Raw genomic sequence first — 23825 nt, forward strand, 5'->3', positions numbered from 1 at the left:
TTCTACAATTTTACTAATAAAATGTGAACCAATGAAAATAATCATTGTTTCAGATTTATTTTTCCATTATTGTTAAGTTTTTAAGCTTCTATCAAGTATCCTGCTGTGATACTGAAATAATCTTCCTCTTCCAGTTAAAGATAACCTCTCAATATCATGTACTTTAACACATATTCCTGTGACAATGACAGTGACTTTTAGTGTGTTAAAGGGACTGGCTGCTCTTTTTCCAAGTCTGGCTTGTGTTTGAAAAGACAAAAAAATTCAGCGTATTGTGTGTGTGTAACTTCAAACCGATGTCCTCTCCTTGACCAGTCAGCTGGCTCCAGCAGACGGAAAATGCCACACAATAGCTATTTGTGAGAGTCAAAGAAAGTATCTTTGTCTAAAAAAAAAAAAAGAAAACAATTGGTACTCTCAGTAGTTTAGAGGCTCTCCCATCTGCATGCCCCATGCCTAGGTTTCTCTGTTTTAATGCCAAGGTCAAGATCCCAAAGCTTCCTAAACCTTTAGCCACCCAAACAATTGCTAAACTTAGATTTGTTTTGTTTTTTTTAACTTGTGCTTAATTAAAAGCATGTCTATGCATGTTTTATATGCGTGTCTTTCTGCCATCATATGAATCTTTAATAATGATGGTTCACATTTTTCTTACTGTCAGGTACAATTCACTGATGTGAAGAAAAAAAAAAAGACAGAGGCGTCTGTCACTAATGGTGGGCTTAATATAGGGAACAGCGGGAGTCGTGGTGTAAGTATAACCTTTGAAATAATCTGTAAAGACAATCTGACTGAGGGAACAATCCAATATACGGCTGCACAATATGCATAGTAACATGCAACACAACCTGATGTATTCAAGCTCAGTGTGTGTGAGTATGTGTCTTCTTATGAATATGTTCACAGACAGCTTTTGCTCCAGATTTCATATGGCTGATTAGATGAGGATCAGCGATGACCTTGGTGGACAAATCATCAGTATTTACTACAGGCCTGCGGGATAAATAATGTGCTATCTTCCCTTTCACTAGAACGCCCACAGAATTATAATGTATGTCCTCTACGAAGCATTTGCGACCATCAGAAGAGCTTCCAGTTTAAAGGTATATTTAGACTCAAAGTGAAGTAGTTGAGAAACTCATTTTTTGTAAGCAAATTTGGTTGGGACAGTCACGTTTGTCTGCTGCAAGCTAATATGTACTGGCTGAGTGCAGGTATTAATGCTAGTTAGCAAACAACATGTGCCATATATGCTAAGTTTTGTGTCTCCATGTAAGTGTGATACCTCAGTCACATAGATGTCTATAAAACACTGATGTAGTCCCAAGGACTGAAAGGTGAAGCCAGTGTAGTCAGGCTGATTTTATAGAAGTCTGAGAGAACTGTCCAACTGCTCACTGCATTTATGAGGAAATTAATCACTTTCTTAAACTGTTTATGGTCACACAAACTAGTTTAAAGTCATAATGTAACACGTCTAATTTATAAAGCGTAAAACAGAGAAGTAGGCCAAGGATTACTATATGAACTCAATTTGTCAGGCAGATCCAGCCTTGCTTGTACTCTGTATACTTGTACTAAGAGACACTGTTTAGCTGTGCAGCTTTTTCCCATTAAGCAGGTTATAGTTTGTTTTTAGAAGCTAAAACTAGGATCCCAGTTGCTATCCCAGTAAATTATTAAGTTAGCCAGCTTGTGTTAGCATTAGCCAATCATGTTTACACTTGCATCCATCATCTGGCTTAAAAAGTGCAAGATGGAAACCACCAAAGATGCCAGCTAGAGGCTTGAAAACAGTAGTTGTAATCATCATGTTTTTTATATACCTTTTTTTTCAGGCTGTGCTCAGAACTTTTAATTCTCCCATTTTAATGTTATTATCCAACAGACTACTTTCCCTCCTGGAGCCATACCGCTCTATGCCCCATCTGTTCACAACTTTTAATCTCTTTGACTTAATTAGTTAATTTACATTTAACAACAACTGATTTTATGGCCACTTGAAGGCACTGCAACAAGGCTACTGTTAGTAAAGACTTACCTACCTATCCGAGCATAAACGGAATAACTTTTTAAAGTGGCGAAGTCACTTCAAATACTTCAAATATCAGCAAATACACACAAACTGGTTCTGTGCAGTTTGTTACACAGTGTGTGTGTTAGGTAAAGGCACAGTTATATTTTCCAGGGAGTGAAGAAAAAAAACAAAACTGTGTGACTCTCAAATAGGGAAACAAAAAGGACCGGTGGGAGAGGAAGATGAAAGATTATTTTCAAAGGTAATGACTGCTCAGCAAGTGACATTTAATAAACTGGAAATGTAGAGCTTTCTTGTAAAGTTATTATTTTTTCATCCGATATTGGCTCTATACATAATGCATTGCAGAAGTTATGTTTTTCATATTGTGAAATGTCTTGCATAACAAAGTGAAATCCAATAATTCTGTATTATTCAGAGGTTGCATGAAAATATTAGTCAATTTAGTGGAGGCTAAACTGGTTAGTTTGCAGTATTATGGTGCATAGTCATGATGGACTGGTGCAGAGTGGACTATGGTGTTCATGGTCAATGTTAGTTTACTTAAAGGGGTGCAGACATCACTTTAAATTCAAGGTGATGACACTGATTTGATTCTTACTTTATTTAAGTTTACTTTATATTCTTTAGGGGTGGGAAATCAGCTCATGTAATGTTGCTTATCATTGATTTCTGTTTGCTAAATCCACAAAGAGCAGAGAATCTCAGAGCAGCAGCAGCTCTGGTCAGCTGATCACATAAAGAAAAATCTGCTGGAGCTCACAATGAAAATTACTGTGGCTCATTTCGAGGTGATTCTTTTCCCCCTGCCCCACCACTAAACCCAATCTTAGGGTTCCACCACCTGCAAAATAAGAATTTAACCCCTGGGTATAATGTGGACCATTTCTCCATAAAATGTCTAAAAATGGCCAATGGCATGATTCATTAAACTGTGTCTTTACATTATCTAGTATCTAACGATGTCAAAAACCCAGAAAAATCTCTAATTATATCTGACCTGTCAAATGGTGTCTTTTCTCCTTTCCCCCTCTGGTTAACTATTCCAGAGAAATAAGAAAGAAAAGACAGAATTACAGCACTAATGTGGTATTTTTGCAGCAAGGTTATCCAGCAGTGAGATGATTTATTGATGCAGTTCAGTGTGATCTAGCTTGATGCAGCTCACTATGATTTGCAACAAGCGGCTCACACCAGCCGCTAAGTAGCAGTAATGTCTTAGAGGGTTTCCTGTTCTTTAGTAACATTTTGGCTTTATGAATTTTCAACATCTAAATGAACAGAACAGTAGATTTAAATGCAAATCAACAAGCAAGAAGCTTTAAATTGGATTTGCATACTTGTGTTTGCTGCGAGTGAGGTGTGGTTTGGCATCTGGAATCAGTGACTCCATGTTTTACTACATCAGCTCTGTGTACCGACTGGAGATTTGACATTGTTTCCATGCCAGTGAAGAAGACTGAGCCCTCCAAACTACCTTGGTTCTTGATATGTAATTGGTTAATGAGGACCGATACCACACATGTACTACTACATCCTGGCATGGTATGAATGCAAATCAAACTCTTCAAAAAGCCTGAAAGCTGGAAGGAGATGCGTGGGAGGGTAAGACTGATAGAAAGGAAAATGAGTGGATTAAGAAATGAGAGCTAAAGGTTCTTATTGTTTAACACAGTTTTCTTGGAAAAATGATATTGAATGAAAAAGGTTGCTAATTCTGTTAATCATGGATTAAGTAACACAACTTGCACCGTGAATGAAGTGACAAACATGATCATTACACCATTCCCCTCAGGCCTACAGAGCATTTCAGTATCTTTCAGCTCATTGGTTCTGTTGCTCATAACTTTAATGTTTGGTTCACTCTTATTATTCATTAAGTCATTACTCTTGCTTCTAGCAGCATCCTGCAGCCTGCCCACTACCAAAAAGCAGACAGAATTAACAACCAAACAAACTAAAGAGCTGGGTACTTCCCTGGGAGGCTGGCAGCAACCAAAAAAGGAGAGCAAATATTGACCAAAGGACCAGACATGTCTGTAATGAATAATTATGTTGCTCAGGTTGTTTTTTTTAGACATTTGGTAAAATGAGCCTGTATAGTTAATAAAAAATAAGGCAGGCTTCTACCTAGCATCCGCTTTTAACTCAGTGTTGCTTTTTGTTTTGGTTTTTGTGATCAGTTTAGCTTCAAATGATGTTGCCGTGTGTGTTCATGCTCAAAGTAAAAATGCCGCAATGTCATCCTCACATAATGCATGGTGTAAGATCTCCCTTTGCATGAAAAAATTTGGAAGGCACACAATGCTGGGAGAAACCATGACAGAGATGACTGAGAGAGAGGACTAAAAGGAAAAGGCCTGGAGAAAAAGCAGGAAGCTGAAATGGAATTTCCACACCCTGATGTGGGTGGACGCCTCCAACCCAAAGAACAGAGAGGGCACATTCTCCCTCTCTTCACTTTTTTCTTCTCTGCTTTCCCCTCTCTCCCAACTTTCTCTCTTCGCTCAGACAATAGAGGCCACAGTGAAACAATTCCAAAAGGAAAGGCTGGGGATCTGTATGGCCACAATGGGGTGTGGGGGGGGTGGTCTTTTTTCTGTGTAGAGACTGTTATGGGGAGGGGGAACTTATAGAAAATCAGCAGGGATGGGGAGGGGGGTCTAAGAGGAGGACATTAGATGGAAACAAGAGGTGTAGGGTAGATGGAGGCCAGCTAGTGATGAGAATACCACAGACACATGGCCTAGGGGGCGAGGGTTATGTTTTTGTGGGACTCAAACATTTTTCTGCCTGACTGAACCTGAAAGTGATCATGCTGAGCCAGGGAGAGCAAAGCAGGCTTTTTCTGTTGCACACACATTTGTGCACAGCGCACAAATTAAACCTGCATTAATCGATATTTTTATAACTGTGGCGTATGAGTAATTTGAAAAGAGTCAGCAATTGATTGAGTAGAGAAGTATAACTCAAATCTGTTGTTCCTGACAGCTGTGTAGTTATTTTTTTATATACCTTCTTTATATACCTGGAAATACATATACACATTACTGACGTTTTGGGCCTAAAGTTTCACAGTTTCATGGTTTAAATCAACCTCCATTTCCAGTCACAGCAGGAAGCTTTGTTTTCAACAAACAAGCTCTAATGAAATCGCGTGCCGCAGGAGTCTATTGGCAGAGCTGGAGACTAGCTGGTGAACATAGATGTGCATTTAGCAAAATGAATGCTAATGTTGCTCCATGTTTACTTAATATGCAAGTAAGAAACAGTTTGCTAACTTGTTTCCCAAAAATCAGATGGCAGTGCCTAAAAGTAAACAATTTAAAAAAAAATATTGTTATACCATCAGATAAGAAACCAGGTATTCAGATCAGTGTATTTATATTTTTAATATTATGCAGATTTCCAGCATTTCTGGCATTCTGAATGAGTTATTAGAGCAATTGAGGTTTAATTCATTTTGTTTTCTATTTACATGGACTATATGATTACCAATAAAACAAGAACAAGTGAAAAACATTAAAAAGGCAATTTTAGATGATCATTGCTTAGTTTATTTTCTTATATTGTAGTTGCATTGCACTCATAACCAGGTAACTCAAAGGCTAAATAATCCACATGTAAACACGCCTAAGGGTGAGGGCAAACAAAAGCAGAAATCCTGGAAAATATAAGAGTATTGTAGTTGTGTGTGTTGGTGGGGTAATGACTGCATAAAACCACACTGAACTACCAGTTGGACTGTCTGTAAACTTGCGCTGTGCAGCGAAATGTTTTTCAAACCCCCACAACTTAGAATTCGGGCAGCGATGCCCAAATTCGTGATATCATCTGATGGCATGGTGCAGCCACAAAAACAATAAGAACAAAAAGAAAATAACAGAAGACTTTTGGGTTGTAAAAATAAAATTTAGGTTTTGAACCAGCTAGACAATACATATATAATACTATGATACTGTGTGGGATATGACCATTTTCATCTGAAAGGTTATTACAGGATGAATTACATCAAAAGTACTGAAAGGCATTGATGGTACACGATACATTGATGTGCTAGCTTGCTGGATTGGTATTTTTCCACTGTCTAGAATGGCTCTAAACAATTAGAGTTTGCTGTCAGCACATTGTTGTCAAAAATAAATGAAGACAACACATAATAAACATATATAGCAGTTTATTTTGAGAGACATGGAGGAAGAGGACCCAAATGCAGGGTACACAGAGAACAGAGTTAAAGTTCAACATCCAAATTTATAATAATAATTAAAAAACAAACAAACAGGCAAAGGTTATAACAGGGAATCATCCAATGTGCAAACAATCAAAAATGATGAGCAGGCTAAAGGCAAAGGCCTGGATATAGCCCAGAGGTCACACACAAATAAATCAACACACAAGCTATACTAGGAAGTCCTGGATTTCTTGACTACAGAGAGCTGACAGTGAGCAAATGGAAACTGGGAGTACTCGTGCACAAGCTGAAAGGGGAACTGGTGAGACAGATTTAGCTCAGGTGACATATTATGGGCAGGGCAAACAAAAACACAAGGGGGAAACCAACAAACACAGGAAGCAAAACTGAAAATAGTGTAAAGAGACAAAGAAGTGAAAAATAAAACAGGAAGTTACCAAACAGAAAACCAACATCATGACACAAGCGAAAAAAGCAGCACATACAACTACGCATGCACAACATTAATAAGAAATGAGCCTGAAAGAAAAAGTTGAATAATAAGGTGTTATTGCTATAACGAACCCATCTGCTTAAAATCATAAGAGAGACTTGCACATAAAATCCTGAAAACAATCAAATATGGCTTGATCTGTTAGAAGTGCAAACACACACACACACACACACACACACACACACACACACACACACACACACACACACACACACACACACACACACACACACACACACACAAAAGGCAACCAAAAACAAAAACCTTGCTGTGATAGTGCTCACCACTGCACCACCACGTCGCCCTACAGCAGAAGGCAGATTCTCTGACCCATATATGGGTCTCTGGCTCCATCTTGTGGCCGTCAAACGTCTTGGCTGTTTGATTAGAGTGTTGGAACAAATTAGCCTTGTGGCCTTCTACTGTTTCCCTATTTAGATACATGACGTCTGTAAGGGTCAGTGTGTCCTCGCTACATCAAACACTTGCACCAAGCCGCCGCGTCCTCGGGGCTAAATACCTCAAGGTTCCGATATTAAAGGGTCAAACAAACATGTTTATAAAATACCCATTTTTATATTATTCATCATTAACAGATGCTGCTTTCACAATGTAGTTGCTCCAATAGGCGACTTTTTACGAGCTTCTTACAGGATGAATGAACAAGTTCTTTTGACTGCCGCGGGCACCTCGTTGTACAGGAGTGCTGCAGTGCGCGCATAGAAGGCGCTCACGGACGACTGCGGGAGTTACAGGGGCGGCGAGAGCCGGTGGGAGAGAGGCGGACTCTTGACTGTCAGTCCTCATACATCCGGGCTTATCCGTTGCTACGATATAACCCTGTGCCGTGGCAGATCTGGTCGTCTGTCAGGAGTAATTTTTCAGAATACCAGGAGAAGGGCACACCTAAGCCTCACAATGGGAAACCTGCTGTTCTCCACAGGGTAAAAAGATATATATATGTACATCACGTTGCTTTGTGCATGCCCTGCTTTTCCGCTCTTTGCATGAATACCCACTCAAACAAAGGTAGGCAGAAGATGTGCGGTGTCCTCCCGTGACCCGATAACACTGAAATTATCGCTCAGGCTTTACTGCGTTCAGTGGGTACGTGGGTGAAAGTAAAGCAAGTATGAAGCTGTAAAACTATCTGCGGATCGTTTCATTTTTGCGGAAGCGTGGTCCCCAGTCTCTCTCATTTTCAAGCAATATGGCAATCAGTGGACCGGCATGTAGCTGTGCGCCAAGGTCACATATCCGTTTTGCCAGCATGTGACCAAGCTACAAGACCACCAATAAAGTGCAAATTAAAAATGTGCAATACTGACTTAATCTAAGGTGGATACAGCCAAAGGTATTTTTTAAGTGCAAATAGTAGGAAGTGAAAAAAAAAGTTTTTGTGAACACTGAAATAGATCCCTCGATGAAATGAGGCACAGTGTATTAGTTGCATCAAATGTTTTCATCATCAAAATATTTACTTAAATTAACCCATTTTTAAATGCATATAAATATATTTAAATAAAAACATATTCAATGAAATAAATTTACAGTGAAGTAAAACAAATGCCCATTTGGCAGTTCAACCCCCCCCCCCCCCCCCCCCCCCAAAAAAAAAGAAACTTCCTTCCAAAGTTAAAACCACACAGATGACTTTATTATAGTCATTTTGTTTGTTCATAATTGCAGTCCTATGATGTGGATTCAAGCATTATTAACCCTGAAAAATCCTGCATTGAATTACTGTTTATGATAACAGTGAGTGCAGATAATGACAATAATCAGTCTTATAATAATAATATAGTATATAATATAATAATAATCAGTTCTCTGGGTCTTGGGAGGTTATGTTTGGAAATCCTGAGCCAAATAAATGTTACATTTTGCTGTGATTGTGCTGTTTCTCTGTTGGACTGTGGAAAGTATTCATGCTTAAACCTGGCCTGTTTTTCAGTCTCTTAAGGACTGATGCAACCAAGTCGGATCAAGTCAGCGGAGGATGTTTTACAGCCAGAACGATCTGCAGTGGTATAACCTATTACTACACTCCGTTCACTGGTGCTGGGTGTGAGGCAGAATGTCCTGCCAAAGATTTTCAAACCTCTGCAGCTTCCTGCCCCATTTCACCCTCTGCAGAAGTCTCATCTTCTACACTGGTCTCAGATTCACCTTCAAACACATCTGTCTCCTCCCAAAACCAATCGTACTCTGCCTCCACCTCCCGTCCACTTCTTCTTTTCTTCTCCTGGCTTGGAGCCCAACCAGGGGGAGTGGCTAAGTACAGGGACCTTTATCTGGACCGTGGCATGGATGTCCTCCTGGTTCAGAGTAGTGTAATGCACTTCCTGTGGCCTCGATGGGGGCTCAAGTATGGACTGAAGGTTTTGAAAATTCTGGAGGAGCCTCAGTTCACAGACAGGGTGGTGCTGGTTCATGCTTCCTCCATTGGTGGCTTCACATTCACTCAAATCCTCACCCACATTGTTCAAGACCCGAAAAAACACGCAGGCCTGGCACAGAGGATGATAGGGCACGTCTATGACAGCTTAGTGGTTGGCACTCTGGAGCACATGGCGATAGGTGAGTGAGAGTGATCCGGCATAGTCCCACTTGGGCGCAGGTTACTTCTGTGTTGGAAATGTGTGTCTCTTTGCATAATTTATTAGGCAGCTGATCCACTGCTCCAGTTTGTCAGGAGTCTAGACCGTTCTCTGTAGCAGCTTGTTTTTGTCTGCTTTAGGGCAGCATCTGGAAACAGTTTATCCATTCAATAACTGATATTTATATTGGGTTCTAACTAAAGTATTCCATCTGGTGTTCAAAAAAACAAACAAACAAAAAAAAAAAGGGTTTCACACCGTGAAGCTACTGTACTGTCATCTAAAACCTCATTCATTTCCATTAAGAGTAGCATTTTAGGATTGTATGTAAAAGATTATTAAATCCATTGTGACTTCACCCATTCAAATCCTTGATTTTCACACTTTAGCCAACACCGTCCTGCTTTTTTGAAGCCAGAAGCGACCATATTTAGATGAGAGGGTAGATTAACCAAAGTTTCAGCTGTGCTAGCAAGCCTAGTTAGCAGGGTGCATCCATAATCTTTATACACCTGTGATCATACACTCATCATGGGCATGGATGTCATGGTAATTTTGCGTTTTTCGTGATTAAAGAAAATCAAAAATAAATTCAAACTTGTGCACCCATTTCTTGTTTTTTGAAAGTCATTCAGTTAAGTATAATTATTCCACCTTGGTAAAAGAACAGTTCAAAGATATTAAAATCCCATTAAAAGCCCAAAATTACCATGACAAACATACCCATGATGAGCGCATGTAAACTTCTGACCACAACAGTTTGTGCAGCGCACAGACAAATTGGTTGATACAGGCTGGCAACCCACTGCACAGTGTACATGTAAAGCCTTAAGCCTCTTATTTATTTATTATCTTTTGTTTTTTAATCAGGCATCGGCAAAACTCTGATGCCACGTTTGGAGTGCTTCATCAAAAACATGGCCATGCTGTACTTCTGGCTTTTCAAAACCCACACGGCAGACTTCTATGAGACCAGCATCCAAGTTTTCCACAACAGCCCAGTTACTGCTCCAGCTCTGTTCTTCTTCAGTGAAAATGATGCAATGTGCAACACGGCAGTGCTGGAAAAGCTGATTGACTTCTGGAGAAAGAGGGGAGTGACTGTGCACAGCAGAAAGTGGAAGAAGTCGATCCACGCGGCCCACTTGCGATGTCACCCAGATGATTATCTCTCCACTCTGCAACACTTCTTGAACTCGCTACCCATTTCCTCCTGCAAAAAAACAATGTAAACAACTGAGAAAGTGAAGATATGTTAAACATAAGATGCATTGTGATTTGCAAGTGAATGCACTTTGATATTTTTATTTATTTTTTTTTCTTTATCAATATTAGTAGAGAAAATATTTTCTCCTTCTTTTAAATATTCTGTTTGATTTTGTTGTTTGTTATTTAAAACATTAACTTATGTTATTTGCCCCTGAGTGCTTATGTCCTGTAGCATTTATTTAAAAACCAAACTAAAAAGCTTTGGTTGATAAACTGTTGGTGCTTTTACTAGAGATGTAGTTTCTGCACTTTAAGTTAAATAAAATATTTGAATTGTATTGTTTGGAACATGACTTCTACACGTGGTTTTTTCCAGTACTTTTTTCAGGAAAAAATCCTCAGAGTTTAAGACGTGGTTACAAATAACAGCTTTAAATTCCTTTATTAACTCTATTGGACTGGGCTTCCAAGGTCTGACTTAGACTATAAAAATTCCTTGAAAGTTTTGTAATTGGCTTATTATTTAGGTAGTTTTAATTATTTTGTATACATATACATTTGTGTAGTTTGCGAATAAGGGAGCAGTCCAAAGAAGCTCTAGTTTATTTTATTAGTATGGTAATTAATACATGCATATGACTTTTGCACTTTTTTGTCTTTATTATCTTCTTTATTGGTTTGTGATGTGGTTGTTGAAAGAACAAAAAGCAATACAATTAGATTAACATGGGCAATAGCTGGACTAGTGAGTGAAAAGGCTTGTTTTCCTTGTAAATGGGTACAAGTTAATGGGAAGTTTATCTCAAGCAGATTTAATTTAGTTACCTGTTTGTTTCTTGAGTGAGAGTAGGGTACAAAGGTGCAGGCTGGAGAATGGTAGCCTTTCAGAGGTCCAAGTAGATTTATAAAGGCATAACTTGTTACCTGGTGCCTTACTTAATGTGGAGCAAACACCATTTGGTACATATAGAAATTACAGGGCTTCCCCCCAAAAAATCTTTTCCTAACTTTTGCCCTATCTTTTGGTTTCAATAACAGCCATTGTACAAAAACATTATGCTCCAAAATACTGAGGATGTTGAGGAAGATGTTAGCTTTAAAAGTAAGAGGCTAGAGTGAAATCTTTGTGTTACTGTATACTGAACTGACCATGTCTTTATTCAGATCCTATTTTACAGTCACTTCCATTTTATTTTGAGTGTAAATGAAACAGGTGTACACTTACACTCACGTTACAAAAGCACAATCACCCTTGGAAATAAATGGTTGTGTCTTTGTACAGGCCTGCTCACTCTCTTGATATGTACACAGACACTCTGCATGTACACACACACACACACACACACACACACACACACACACACACACACACACACACACACACACACACACACACACACACACACACACACACACACACACACACACACTCTGCTCCCATTTTCCCATCTCTGCTAAACTCAAACATATTTACACCAATGACATTTAACTGCTTTGTAACCATCTTTAGAGTCAGTGTTGTCTATTTTCAACTCTTCCTATTTATTTTAGAAGAACACAGAATTAAACATTTACAAAACTTCATTATTTTTGCTCAGACTTGAAAAGCACATGTTTTATAGATCAGTTATATAGTGTAATAAGTGATTTTATAGCTGCTTTTATTATGAGTGGGTGTAGAACAGCTGATTCTCTATAACTTAATTATTTTCACTTAATATGAATTAATAATTATTAAAATAACTTCAGTCTTCAGCCATGCTTGCATGAAAGGGAGCTTAAAATTTTCCTTTGAGACTTCTTTCCTCTTCAGTGTACTCACTCCTGTATATGTTACATTTGAGGAATGAGGTGTGCTATAATATTTCACAGCTGTTTATACTGTATATCACAAGGCCAGCCTCATATTTGTTTATATACCTCATGTAGTACATACGTCAGATGTCTTTGGAGGTTTCCCGGCATTCTCTGTAAACTCTGTTCCACATCAACACAGATGTCATCTGAAAAACAGTCTTAGGTTTTTTCTACCACGCCCCTAGTAGCTCACAGTTGTTGTCTTAGATTGTGACTGATATTATGTGGATGGTAAATAAGAACCCTCGAAGGCACAGTGTTGGTTTGTAAATGTAATGGCAAATAAAATACACTTCTTGGTATTTTATGCTACATGAGAAAATGTAGTCAAACCTGTTATCATCTTTTTGCTTGAGTTGTTGCCACTGTGAACTCTCCAGTACAGCTGAACTTTAACAACTAACTTGTGTGTGTATAGGGATAGCTGAGCAGTGAAGACAGAAATGAAGGAGCTTTGAGTTTTACAACAGTCCAAACTTCTTCTTTGCTTTGTGCCTTTACAGCAGGGGATTAGTGTAGTGCAGGTCAGTCAGGCCAAAACTGAAGAAAATCTCAAGCGAAAAAAAAAAAAAAAAAAAAATCATAACTGGGAAACTCCAATGTAAAGTTAGCAATGCTAAACTAAATATAACCACTGAGAAAACAGGTCTGCAAAGGTATATACCACATATCAGTAAGGGCCCTAAAAGTACAGCCACTGTGGTCTGCCTGCTGATGTTATCTAACACAAAAATAACCCTCACTGCACTTCCTCTCTATAAATACAGTAGTCCCACTCCAAACAGCAATTAAATACTAATGTAATATCCAAAAATAGAATTTTACTTAGGCAACAACGCTAGCACGTGCTGCCTTCTGCTATCTGTGAACATGCTCCTCCTGAGTGCTTGAAAAGCCCAGTTAAGTTGATAAAATTATTAATGTATCTAAAGCGATTTGTTTGTCTCACATTTGCATTGAAGCTGATGGATGATCACTTGCAAACATTCCAGGCTCCGGTGGCTTAGGTAACCCTCCAATATATCTTCTACAAGGCCATATGTCACAGGTATTTTTCATCCTTATTGGTAGTTGCTACAATCACTTGCCTGGAAGTTGAGATCCATCCATCCATCCATCCATCCATTTTCTTCTGTTTATTCAGGGCAAGGTCACAGGAGCAGCAGCCTAAGCAGAAAAACCCAGACTTCCCTCTTCCCAGCCACCCCCTCCAGCTCATCACACAGAGGTGTTCCCAGGCCAGCCGAGAGATATAATCTCTCCAGCATGTCCTGGGTCTGCCCAGGGGCCTCCTCCCGGTAGGACATGCTTGGAACAGCTCACCCAAGAGGTGCCCAGGAGACATCCTAGTCAGATATCCGAACCACCTCAACTGGCTCCTTTCAATGTGGAAGAGCAGCAGCTCTACTCTGAGCCTCTCCCGAACTGACCGACCAAGCTCTTGCTGCAGTTGTACAGGGATTGAACAGCCTGCACCAATGGGCCAGATACCCCATACTCCTGCAGCACCCACCACAAGATACTCCAAGGAACACAGTCCAATGCATTCTCCAGTTCCAAAAGCACATGTAGACTGGATGGGCAAACGTCCACGCACACTTGAATATCCTTTGAGAGGATAAAGAGCTGGTACAGTGTTCCACGACCAGGACGAAAACCACATTGTTCCACTTGAATCTGAGGTTCAACAAATGGATGGACTGTCCTTTCCAGCACCCTGGCATAGATCTTACTGGGGAGGCTGAGGAGTTGTTGGAGTAGGGATCTTTAAGAAGGGTGGTCCCCCATCTTAAAGATGTGGACCACCATCCCAGTCTGCCAATCCAGTGGCACCGCCCCGGATCTCCATGCAATGTTGGTGAGGTGTGTCAACCAAGACAGCCCTACAACGTCCAGAACCTTCAGGAAAAGGGTTTAACCACCTCAGTGACCTCACCCACAGTGATGGGCGAGTTGTCCAGAACATACGATGGCATATCTGGTGATACAATTACAAAATCGGTCATTGGCTTGCGACATAGGATCTCCTGGTGCCACGTGCACTTATGGAGATCCTTATGTTCGAACATGGTGTTCGTTGTGGACAAACTGTGGTGTGCACAGAAGTCCAATAACAAAACACCATTCGGGTTCAGTTCAGATAGGCCATTCCTCCCAATCACGCCCCTCCATGTCTCACTGTTATTGCCCAAGTGAGTGTTGAAGTCTCCCAGCAGGACAATGGAGTCACCAGATAGAGCACCCTTGAGCACCTCACCCAGTGACTCCAAGAACGCTGGGCACTCTGAATTGTCATTTGGTGCATAAGCGCAAACAACAGTCAGGACCCATTTCCCAGCCCAAAGGTGCAGGGAAGCAACCCTCTCATCCACCAATGAAAACTCCAACGTGCAAACAGTAAGCCAAGGGGATAAACGAATACCCACCCCGGCTTGCTGCCTTTTGCCAAGGGCAACTCCAGTCCAGACTGGAACAGAGTCAAGCCCCTCTCCAGGAGACTGGTTCCAGGCCATGCACTGAGGTGAAACATCTCCCAAACGTTGCTCTCCACACCTTGTCCCACAAATATTTCTAGGACCTTGACTTTAAAAACAGTCCAAAAAGGCATGGACTGATTCCACTTTCAGAGGAAGGCCAAGTTATTTTGCATCTGGGTTGTATCAAGAATTGACTCCCTAATGTAAAATACTGGATCTATGAGAAATTAGTATTGATTTAAATTTTAAATCCTTATCAAGGATCATGGCTGCAACTCTATTTAGTCTACATACTATATACTACTGCTGTGATTATTCAGCACTGCTCTGTGATGACTCGTGTTAGATTTCAATACTAAGCACAGAGTTGTTGTAATTCTGTCATAGCATGAAGTTTATAACACTTTCAATTTAACTCTGTTCAGTGTGGATTAATAGTGGTAAAAGTAGGGGTCTTTGTCTTTTTTTGTATTTTTTGTTTGTTTGTTTCTTTTGTTAAATTAATTTCTAGATATGTTGAATTTAGCCACAAATGAATTACCAATGCCGAGTTTTGATCAAATTAAATTAATAAAATAAATACATAAATAAATGATAATTAATTGCTAATAATATCCCATTTTGGATGAGAATGGTCAACTTTTCAAGCACAGGAATTTTTCTAAAAAATGTATTTTTATTTCAAGTACACAAATTAGTTTGCCTCATGTGATAATTATCAACTAAAATGGAAAACACTGCACAATAAAATCACGAGACTGCAACGATGGTTGAAAACATTATTTTATAATGAAAATTAAACTTATTTTAATTCTATTTGCGGCTTACTATAAATTAAAATATAATGTCATTATTATAGAATATTCTATTTAAATTTAGATTTATAGAAGCTGTTGACACTGGCTTGATTTATTTTATAATCTGAAATTGTAACATCAAGTTTCATTGTTGATTTTTATATTGTTTTGATAAAACTTTCTTATCAAAATGACAAACAAATGATAAAATCTTAAATGTCTTAAATGTTTGACATTTTTTCACAGAAGAGAATCAGCCATGACAATATTTTTTATTGCAAAGTTTATTACAAAATAATTACATTTCATCATTGACCACATCCTAATAACCATTAGCTTAACATTTCTGCTCAATAGAACATTAAAGCAAACATTCATTAAAAAAAAACAACAAAAAAAAATCGCTTGCTGTGGCAATAGTTTCATAGCACCATACAATACTTTTGCATTAGTTTTATTTACTGCCAGGTACTCTATGTAGTGTGTTACACCCATATCAGTCACTCCATTTTCTCATTCTGACCCTCATGATACATATCACATCAAAAGACAGTCTAACTTAAAGTACTCTAAAAAAACCCAAAAAAAAACCATGTAATTTTTAATAGTAAACTTATTGAAATGTAATTCCAGGTGTATATTTGTTTACTGTCAAATAAAATATAACCCTATAAAACATTTGTTGTACAAAATAAAATGTGTCCTTTATAATCCTTTTGCATTATATTGAAAGTTGCTAAATTATTGAAATTATTTGCATGCTTTTCATGACTGTGATAGATGTCCATGCAATTGTATATATATAAGAAAAATGCATTGCAAAGACAAATTAACTCTTGTCTACACTGAGCTATGTATGCAGACAAGCTTCTTTAATTATGTCCTGACTTGATATGAATGCAATAATTTTAATTTTGTTAGCAGACCTTGAGTTTGCCTTTGTTGAGAAGAAGGTTCTCTAGGTAGTGCTGCACCTTTATCACTGTCATGTAAAGGTGGCTGTCTGGGAACAGACTGTCACTGGTCTTTACTGCTGGCTTGGCCTGAAGAGAACAGCCCATTGATAAGGCGAGGGAACGCACTCTTCCCTCCAAGCTGGAGACATCAGCCTGAATCTGGATGAGGAGCTCTGTGAAAGGGTACTGCAGTTCATTATCCAAAAGCCCAAGATCATGGCTTATACTAGTTAGTCCCTCGATGGAAGGAATGGGAACTTCTATCTGTGAAGCCGGTAACTAAGAATAAAAAGAAAATATGTAAGCTTAGTTTAATATTGAATAAAAGTGAGAAAATTTGGGCAGAAAACAGTATGATGAAAAGAGAACTAAGAGTAAAACCATATTAAAATAAAAGTAATCAATATACGTGTACCTTTAGTTTCTTAATATGGACCAGGGTTATCTGAGCAATGTTCATAATGTTGTGTATGGTGTTTCTGATGGAGTCTTCCTTTGTTTGAAAACTAGTGCCCTGCTGAGCTGCCATAAGTGAGACACAGAGAAGGGCCAGAAGGTTGTGCATCCTAAAAAAAAAGAATAATCTAATAGACAAAGGGAAACATGATTAAAAAAAATAATAATAATAATCAAAGTATACATAATAAAAAGAACTTATATTTAGCTTTTCTTTTACACTTGCCAAAAAATGGAGTATAACTTAAATAATTTGTTCCTCCAGATAGTCTTTATCATTAAGTTTAAAATATCGTATCTCTTACCTGTTTTTTTGAGATGTGAATGTGCTCCTGTAATCAGCCTCGTTGTAGGTTTCCCACATTTAAATAGTCTGCCCTGAACTTGCCTGGGTCTATTCTCCTCCTCTATCCTCCCATAGCTTAAACCTAAGCCTGACCCTTGGAGGTCAACTTCACAACATGCACTGATTATAAGGGAAATTCACACTAAATGCCATAGAGAAAAAAAAAAAGTTCACACTGACTCAGTCATTTGGAACTCACACATCCCATTTTCTCAGTTTTGTTTCCCCTAAGATGATCACTGATGATGCTAATATAAGCCATTTGTTGATGTTACGCTTCATTCTTAACTTTGAGGTACTGGAAAATGTGTAGGCAGACTGTAGCTTGAGCTGGCACCATGCGGTATGTACAACTGTATAAAAAGAATATGTATGTAGCCTTTTAGCCTTAAGTGAAATTATTATTGCATCAAAAACTGGAATTTTAACTCTTGTTGAGGAGGATAAGGACAGCGAGTCAACTTTATCAGCTCTTGTTTTGATTTTTGTGCTATTATGAATATTATTATGAATTATTATGAATCTTTGCTGGAAAAAAAATTGTTGTTATAAACCTCTCAGCTCATTAACTCCTAAGTGGAAACAAATAACGGCACATCTGTATATTTCAGAAGCTCGCGGTTTCCGGAGGTGTTTTTCATCCTCTTCTGTCTGAGGAACCAGATTTCCCTGCCAGTGTGTTACCGTGAGTCATCACTGTGTGTGTGGTAGGGAGTACATTCTTTTCTTTTCTATTTTTTTAGTTTTCATTCTGAATCCATTACCAGGAATGGTGCTGTTTGTTATCTTAAGACAGTACTTCACATCATTATGAATTGTCTAGCTGCAACGAGAAAGAGAATCAGGAATACAACCAGCGAGAGTTAAGTGGAACCATCTGCAAGACCTTTGGAGACTGAAACCTTTGGATCTGATTGGAAAAAAACCACTAAATCTCTGACTTCAACTATTTACAGAATACTGTCGAGGTGAATGGACCTTTTAGTTTGATTGCTTGCATGTTTTTTTTCTTTTTTGATAACTGTTTTCCATGTAGGCAAGCCATTTTCAGGTTCTCGGTAGTGTGCATGCTGGCTGACTGGCATAGATTACAGGTATAGAAAAGAGGAAAATGAGTCACCTTAATTAAAAATATTTACAGGTGTGCCAACCCTGTTACACCTGCCTTACAAAAAGGTGTTCTCTTTCTAAGTGTTGCGAGAAGCCTTATGCTGCCTGTATGTTTTATAGTGCCTGCATTCTCTTGCTTTGTCTGTGCTGTGATACATAAAAACTCTCTGCAGAAAAAGGCTCTTAACATGAGCATATAATTTGCTCTTAATGCGCTCAAGCTTCTCTGGGTGACCTGTTTGTGCAGGTGTGCTGGAAAAAAGAAAGGAGGTTTAGAGTGTGTCAGATATCAAAACTTTTCAAGGCATTTGCTATCTCTGGTAGTCTAAATATTTCAGTTCGGCATCTGAACGTCCCAGGTTTAGGAGAATATCGGCACTGCCATCAACATTTTGTTAAGCCTTGATAAAATCCTGTTAAACCTGCATGTCATTTTAGCTTACTTCTTAAAAACATCCTTTAACAGACTTGGATTAAATTAAAAAAAAAATAAAGGTATTCAGTCCAAAGCAGTTCTTCTACTCAGACTGAAACAGGAGAGTTATCCCTTGTTTTTAGGCACTTTCTCTCTCAGCAAAAAGAAAAAAATGTAAATACAAGAAAGTTTTAGACAACAGATTTTTAATGGGGGAATTCTAATATAGTGACATAAAGTTGCTGGTTTGAATTGGTGTCAAAGTGCTACAGTGAAAGTAGCCTGGCACTGTTTTTAAATAATAATAATAATGATAAAAACTTAAATTTATGTAGAGAAACTGAAAGGTCAGCATGAGCAACTCAGAAATGACTTTATTAGTTAGTACTGATTTGAAGTTAATGACATGAGACAAAAAATGTGCATGTTTTAGATGCTTCTGGGAATTTTCAAACTATATTCTCATATGGAATATATGGAATACCTTTGTCTGGAAGTTAACCAGTCCTTAAGGTGATCAGGTTGACAATTAAAAATATTTAGTATCATTTTTTTAGAGTTTTGGGGGAAAATGTTTTGATAATTTCAGGTTTTTATTCAGTGGAATAATAACCTGAATTATTATTCTGACTATTATAATAATAACCAGAATTATTGTGAGCTGGACTTCAAATTTAAGACACCGAGTGCTTTGCAAAGATGATAGTCACAGATAATGAAAGCTTAAAATTGAAAAAAATAATGATGTTGCATAATTAAGGTGTTTTTATGCAACTGTCTGACTTATTTTCTATCAAATATTTGCAAAGTGTACAAAATTAAAAGTAGCACCATGCAATACTTTTTGGTTAGTTTGTTTTTTCACAAGCACAGCTTGGTTGCAAAACTCAGAGGTCATACAGTGACAGTTCTCTAGTTGCCGACCTCTAGTTGTGCCAGAAGTACAAAACTCCCTTAATTTTAATTATTGTCGGTAATTTCAGGACATAGTAAAAATCATGATATCTACTGCCTATTGATCCTTTATATTACAGAAATCATATGGCCGCATTTAAATTATAGAAATCATATGGCCCAGATGGAAATACTTTGTTTCTGAAGTTGATGATGCAGTGAGGCAACAACTGGAAAGTGGGAGGAGTTGTAAACTGGAAAGTGTACTTCGGTCACTTCCAGTAAGCTAACATGGCGCTGCACCAACTAAATTTGACCCCCACCACCCTCACCCATCTTTTATAGACCAACTGACTTGTCTACAGAGGAAATAGTTGTGGTTTTAATACACATGACTAAAGAATAAGAATGATTGCAGAACATTTAAAGCCCCCAAAGGATTAGTCATCACAGACAGGATTCATAGGCTCCAACTTCAAAAATAAATCTTCTGGGCCCTTTTTGTCTGCTTTATGTGATATCACTTTCCTTAAGTGGCTCACTTTCACCCTGTCAGTAAACTGCTCTTTATAAAACCACTTTTTCCCATATGTTTTTATGTACATTTTAAGCCACACTAGGGTAAGAACTGCCATTGGATTTTGTAAAGATGATCATGGTCATCAGAGAATGACCTCCAATGAATCTGGATAGGATAAACTGTAATAACTATGAGGAATGTTTATCTTTTCATCTAGGCTATATCTGCAAATCAAATGTTAGTCCCATGAGCCTCAGTTTTACTTTGTGTTGGTGCCAAGCAGAGAACACCAGCACATCAAGACTGTGAGCATGTTAAAGTTAACATTTTTTTTTCACTGCCATGGCTACTACAGCCTCAGAGTTCCTATAGTACAGTTCCTTACTGAAATGATTTAACAAAATGATTTAACAAAAACTAAGCCAAACTGCGGGAGCAAAAATACATCCTTACTGCTTAACCCTTATATGCGTGCACTTTTTTGCTTACGTTTTTAGTGACCTGGGGTTAATCTGTACCCCATGGATTTAATCAAAGAAAGCATAGATATAACCATAAAATGAACGTTATTTCAACCAATAAATGAACACTGCATGCATCTAACCACCAAAGAAACACTGCATGCATTTAACCACCAAAGAAACACTGCATGCATTTAACCACCAAGCAAACACTGCATGCATTTAACCACCAAACAAACACTGAATGCACTTAATCTGAATTGGAATATTCTGCAAAACATTTATCATTAGCAACCTCATTCTGGATGAACATACCTAAAATTAAGTTACACAGTACCAGGTAGCTGATAAGACTTGGGAGCAAAAATATCCAGATATATGTATAGAAAGACTAGCTAATTTCATCTAAATTTGTCTGATATGAAACCTTTTCAAAATATTTTTTATTACGACAAATCACTGTTTTCTGTGTTCACTGTACAATAACCTCCTCAAGTCCAAGGTCAATGTCCTGTATTTCTAGCCATGCCAGATGTGCTGACACGTTTTGTATGTCTTACCCCTACTTATTCTCCCAGATCTTTTACAGTTGCAGCTGGATGTATATTGGATTTTATTCAAGTATTCTAGTCCTATCTATATACCTATCTGTGTATATATCCTACCTATATAGAGATACCACAAGGTAGCAGTGCTGCATCAAAAAGAGACACCTTTTGGCAATGATGGTCCATAAAACTGTAACTTTCGCAATTGAAATGAAAAGTTAATAAGTGGCTATTGATTGATGAGGGCAATGCATAAAAAAAGGACCAGTAAGGACCAAGGAACAAACTCCTAAAAGAATTGCTCGATAACGTTTACTCCAATAATATTATTTTAAAAAATTGGGACTTGGGGTACAGAATTACCCCAGGAACGCATAATAGGGAGGGTAAGTAGTAACCAGGTGAGATGAAACCAAAGTGGAAATGTTTGACCATAATGTACAGCACCACATTTGGAGAAAACCAAACACAGCATATCAGCTCAAACATGAGCACACTGGGCACCTTGCAATCCCTGAGTCTGCCGTGAACTACAGCACCCAAGTATTCTAGAGTCAAATGTGGCACAAATTGGGTCCTGATAAAGGACAATGATCCTGAGCACAGCAGCGAATCTACAACAGATTACTGAAAAAGAAAAGAATCAAGGGGTTGCAGTGGCCCAAAGTCCAGTCCTCAACCTGACTGAAATGCTGCAAACCTCATTGAACTTAAGCAACATTATAAAGAAGAGTGGGTCAAAAGTCCTTCATAATGATATGAGTGACTGATAAAGTCATACAGAAAACAGTTTCATCAAATTATGGGTGCTAAAGGTGGTTCAACAGGCTATTAAATCATGGGATGTATTCGGTTTTTCTTCTGCATTTTGGCTCAATTTTTGTCAAATAAATTATGTCAAGTTATGTTGTTCATCTGAGCTTGTATTTTAACTACTTTTAACTTTTGTCCTGATATGAAAGACCTTAGAAATCAGCCTTTTTTCCCCCTTGCCCTGATTGCATGTAGCTCTTGGTTTCAGATGTTATACAGAACGTACAAAGTTGTGATTCACTGGAGTGACGTTTCTTTTGTGAATGCGATGACACTCATATACTCATGCACACATTTCATTGTTTTCCTAACTCTACTTGTGTTATGCACATTTTAATCACATTTCATGTAACTGCTTTTGGGTATTGTGATTCCAGAAAAGTAGCAGAAACTACAGAAAGTTGAGGATTAAACTGTTAAAGGCAATGCTTTGCTGTAAACACAGAATCTGTGGGAATTGATGGAATGAACCAGAACTAATAGATGCGTATGATTCTTTCTTTTGCGTCATTTCCAGTGGCCTGAATAAGAAAACAATATTGTTGCCAGTCCTACCAGCAGCACAAATGACTGGAACAAGATTTATTTTCTGCTGAGTCAACTTGAATCACTTAAGAACTCTTCCTTGAGCTGGCTTCTAGGAATTAAATTTAATCACATCACTGAGTTGAAACTAATACTGGTCTGCACTTGGCCGAGACTGAGAATAAAAACACAGACCAGATCTTTGAAAGAATAGCAAACATTTCCTCTATTTTGTTAAACCAAACAAGGCGTGAGAGTGTCCATGTTTACAGCCTTTTACCGTAACCTTGGGGTGAACGCGTCATAGGGAGGAGACTACCGGTATGTATTTGGACATTTAACTGAATAGAGTTGCTTTAACCCTTTATGTCTCCTGTGAAAACTTTGCAGGAACATTTTCTGATTGCTTTTTGAAAATCTTGTTTGTCTTTGTAATGGAGATGCGGTGCGTCCTTGGTTTGCAGTTCTCAATCCATCCTCTGGAGGGCTATACTCACCCAGAGATGAGCTGTTTACCAGTTGTCGCTGACTCTCAGCACTGTGGAAAATTCTTCCTTTATCATCAATTTCCTTTTAAGTTTTAAATCTTCTATGAAACACATCATCTCATGCATTTAAGACCTTCAATTTTTAAGGGGTTTTATTTTTTAATTACAATAAACTACATCTAAAACAACTACGTGGTGTTTCCCAGAGGTTTAATGTGATTGTGATTAGAGTGTAGTCTACTTCAACCTCCTGAGACCCTGCATTCTTATATGGGGACATTGCAATTTGTCTTTTCTGAACTTTATACTGCAATGTTGACTTTACTGTGTTATGCTGTAATAAATCCATTGTCCCCATATGAGGACATACCTTTTTTAAAAGTTTGTAACAACTATGCAGCAAAGTAACATCTTCCTGTTCATAGATAAATCTCACTTTTTATATTTATCAAGTACAACTAATCCCAAATACCTAGGACAAATTAAAACTACATTTCAAACAAGAGTTAAGGTCTGAGGTGGTTCTTTCTTCATGTTGCAACTGTGCCACATTTCCATCCATCCATCCATTCTTTTCTGCTTATCCTGTTCAGGGTGTGCCACATTTATGAAGCCAATTTCATGACT

The 23825-nt window shown here is 38.2% G+C and overlaps 2 protein-coding genes across 2 annotated transcripts; one reads left to right on the forward strand and one right to left on the reverse strand.

The window, feature by feature from the left end:
* Window positions 1-7520: 7520 nt before the first annotated feature.
* LOC115773703 (uncharacterized) lies at window positions 7521-10812 on the forward strand. The gene is made up of 3 exons (XM_030720579.1): window positions 7521-7670; window positions 8681-9306; window positions 10197-10812. The coding sequence occupies exons 1-3, from the start codon at window positions 7645-7647 to the stop codon at window positions 10556-10558; spliced, it is 1014 nt and encodes a 337-aa protein (XP_030576439.1). The 5' UTR covers window positions 7521-7644; the 3' UTR covers window positions 10559-10812.
* A 5771-nt stretch (window positions 10813-16583) lies between these two features.
* lepb (leptin b) lies at window positions 16584-17187 on the reverse strand. The gene is made up of 2 exons (XM_030720468.1): window positions 17038-17187; window positions 16584-16901 (listed from the first exon to the last, which is right to left on the reverse strand). Exons 1-2 carry the CDS (start codon window positions 17185-17187, stop codon window positions 16584-16586), a joined length of 468 nt encoding a protein of 155 aa, XP_030576328.1.
* Window positions 17188-23825: the final 6638 nt, after the last annotated feature.

Source organism: Archocentrus centrarchus, chromosome 23 (assembly GCF_007364275.1).
Source record: "Archocentrus centrarchus isolate MPI-CPG fArcCen1 chromosome 23, fArcCen1, whole genome shotgun sequence".
Taxonomy (NCBI): domain Eukaryota; kingdom Metazoa; phylum Chordata; class Actinopteri; order Cichliformes; family Cichlidae; genus Archocentrus; species Archocentrus centrarchus.

Bases quoted from the DNA above. Each gene is read 5' to 3' on its own strand.
- lepb (XM_030720468.1), bottom strand. From the start codon at position 17,187: ATGCACAACCTTCTGGCCCTTCTCTGTGTCTCACTTATGGCAGCTCAG. The intron at 16,902-17,037 runs GTACACGTATAT...TTTTATTCTTAG, and splicing joins TCCATATTAAGAAACTAAAG to TTACCGGCTTCACAGATAGA.
- LOC115773703 (XM_030720579.1), top strand. From the start codon at position 7,645: ATGGGAAACCTGCTGTTCTCCACAGG. The intron at 7,671-8,680 runs GTAAAAAGATAT...CCTGTTTTTCAG, and splicing joins AACCTGCTGTTCTCCACAGG to TCTCTTAAGGACTGATGCAA. The intron at 9,307-10,196 runs GTGAGTGAGAGT...TTTTTTAATCAG, and splicing joins TCTGGAGCACATGGCGATAG to GCATCGGCAAAACTCTGATG.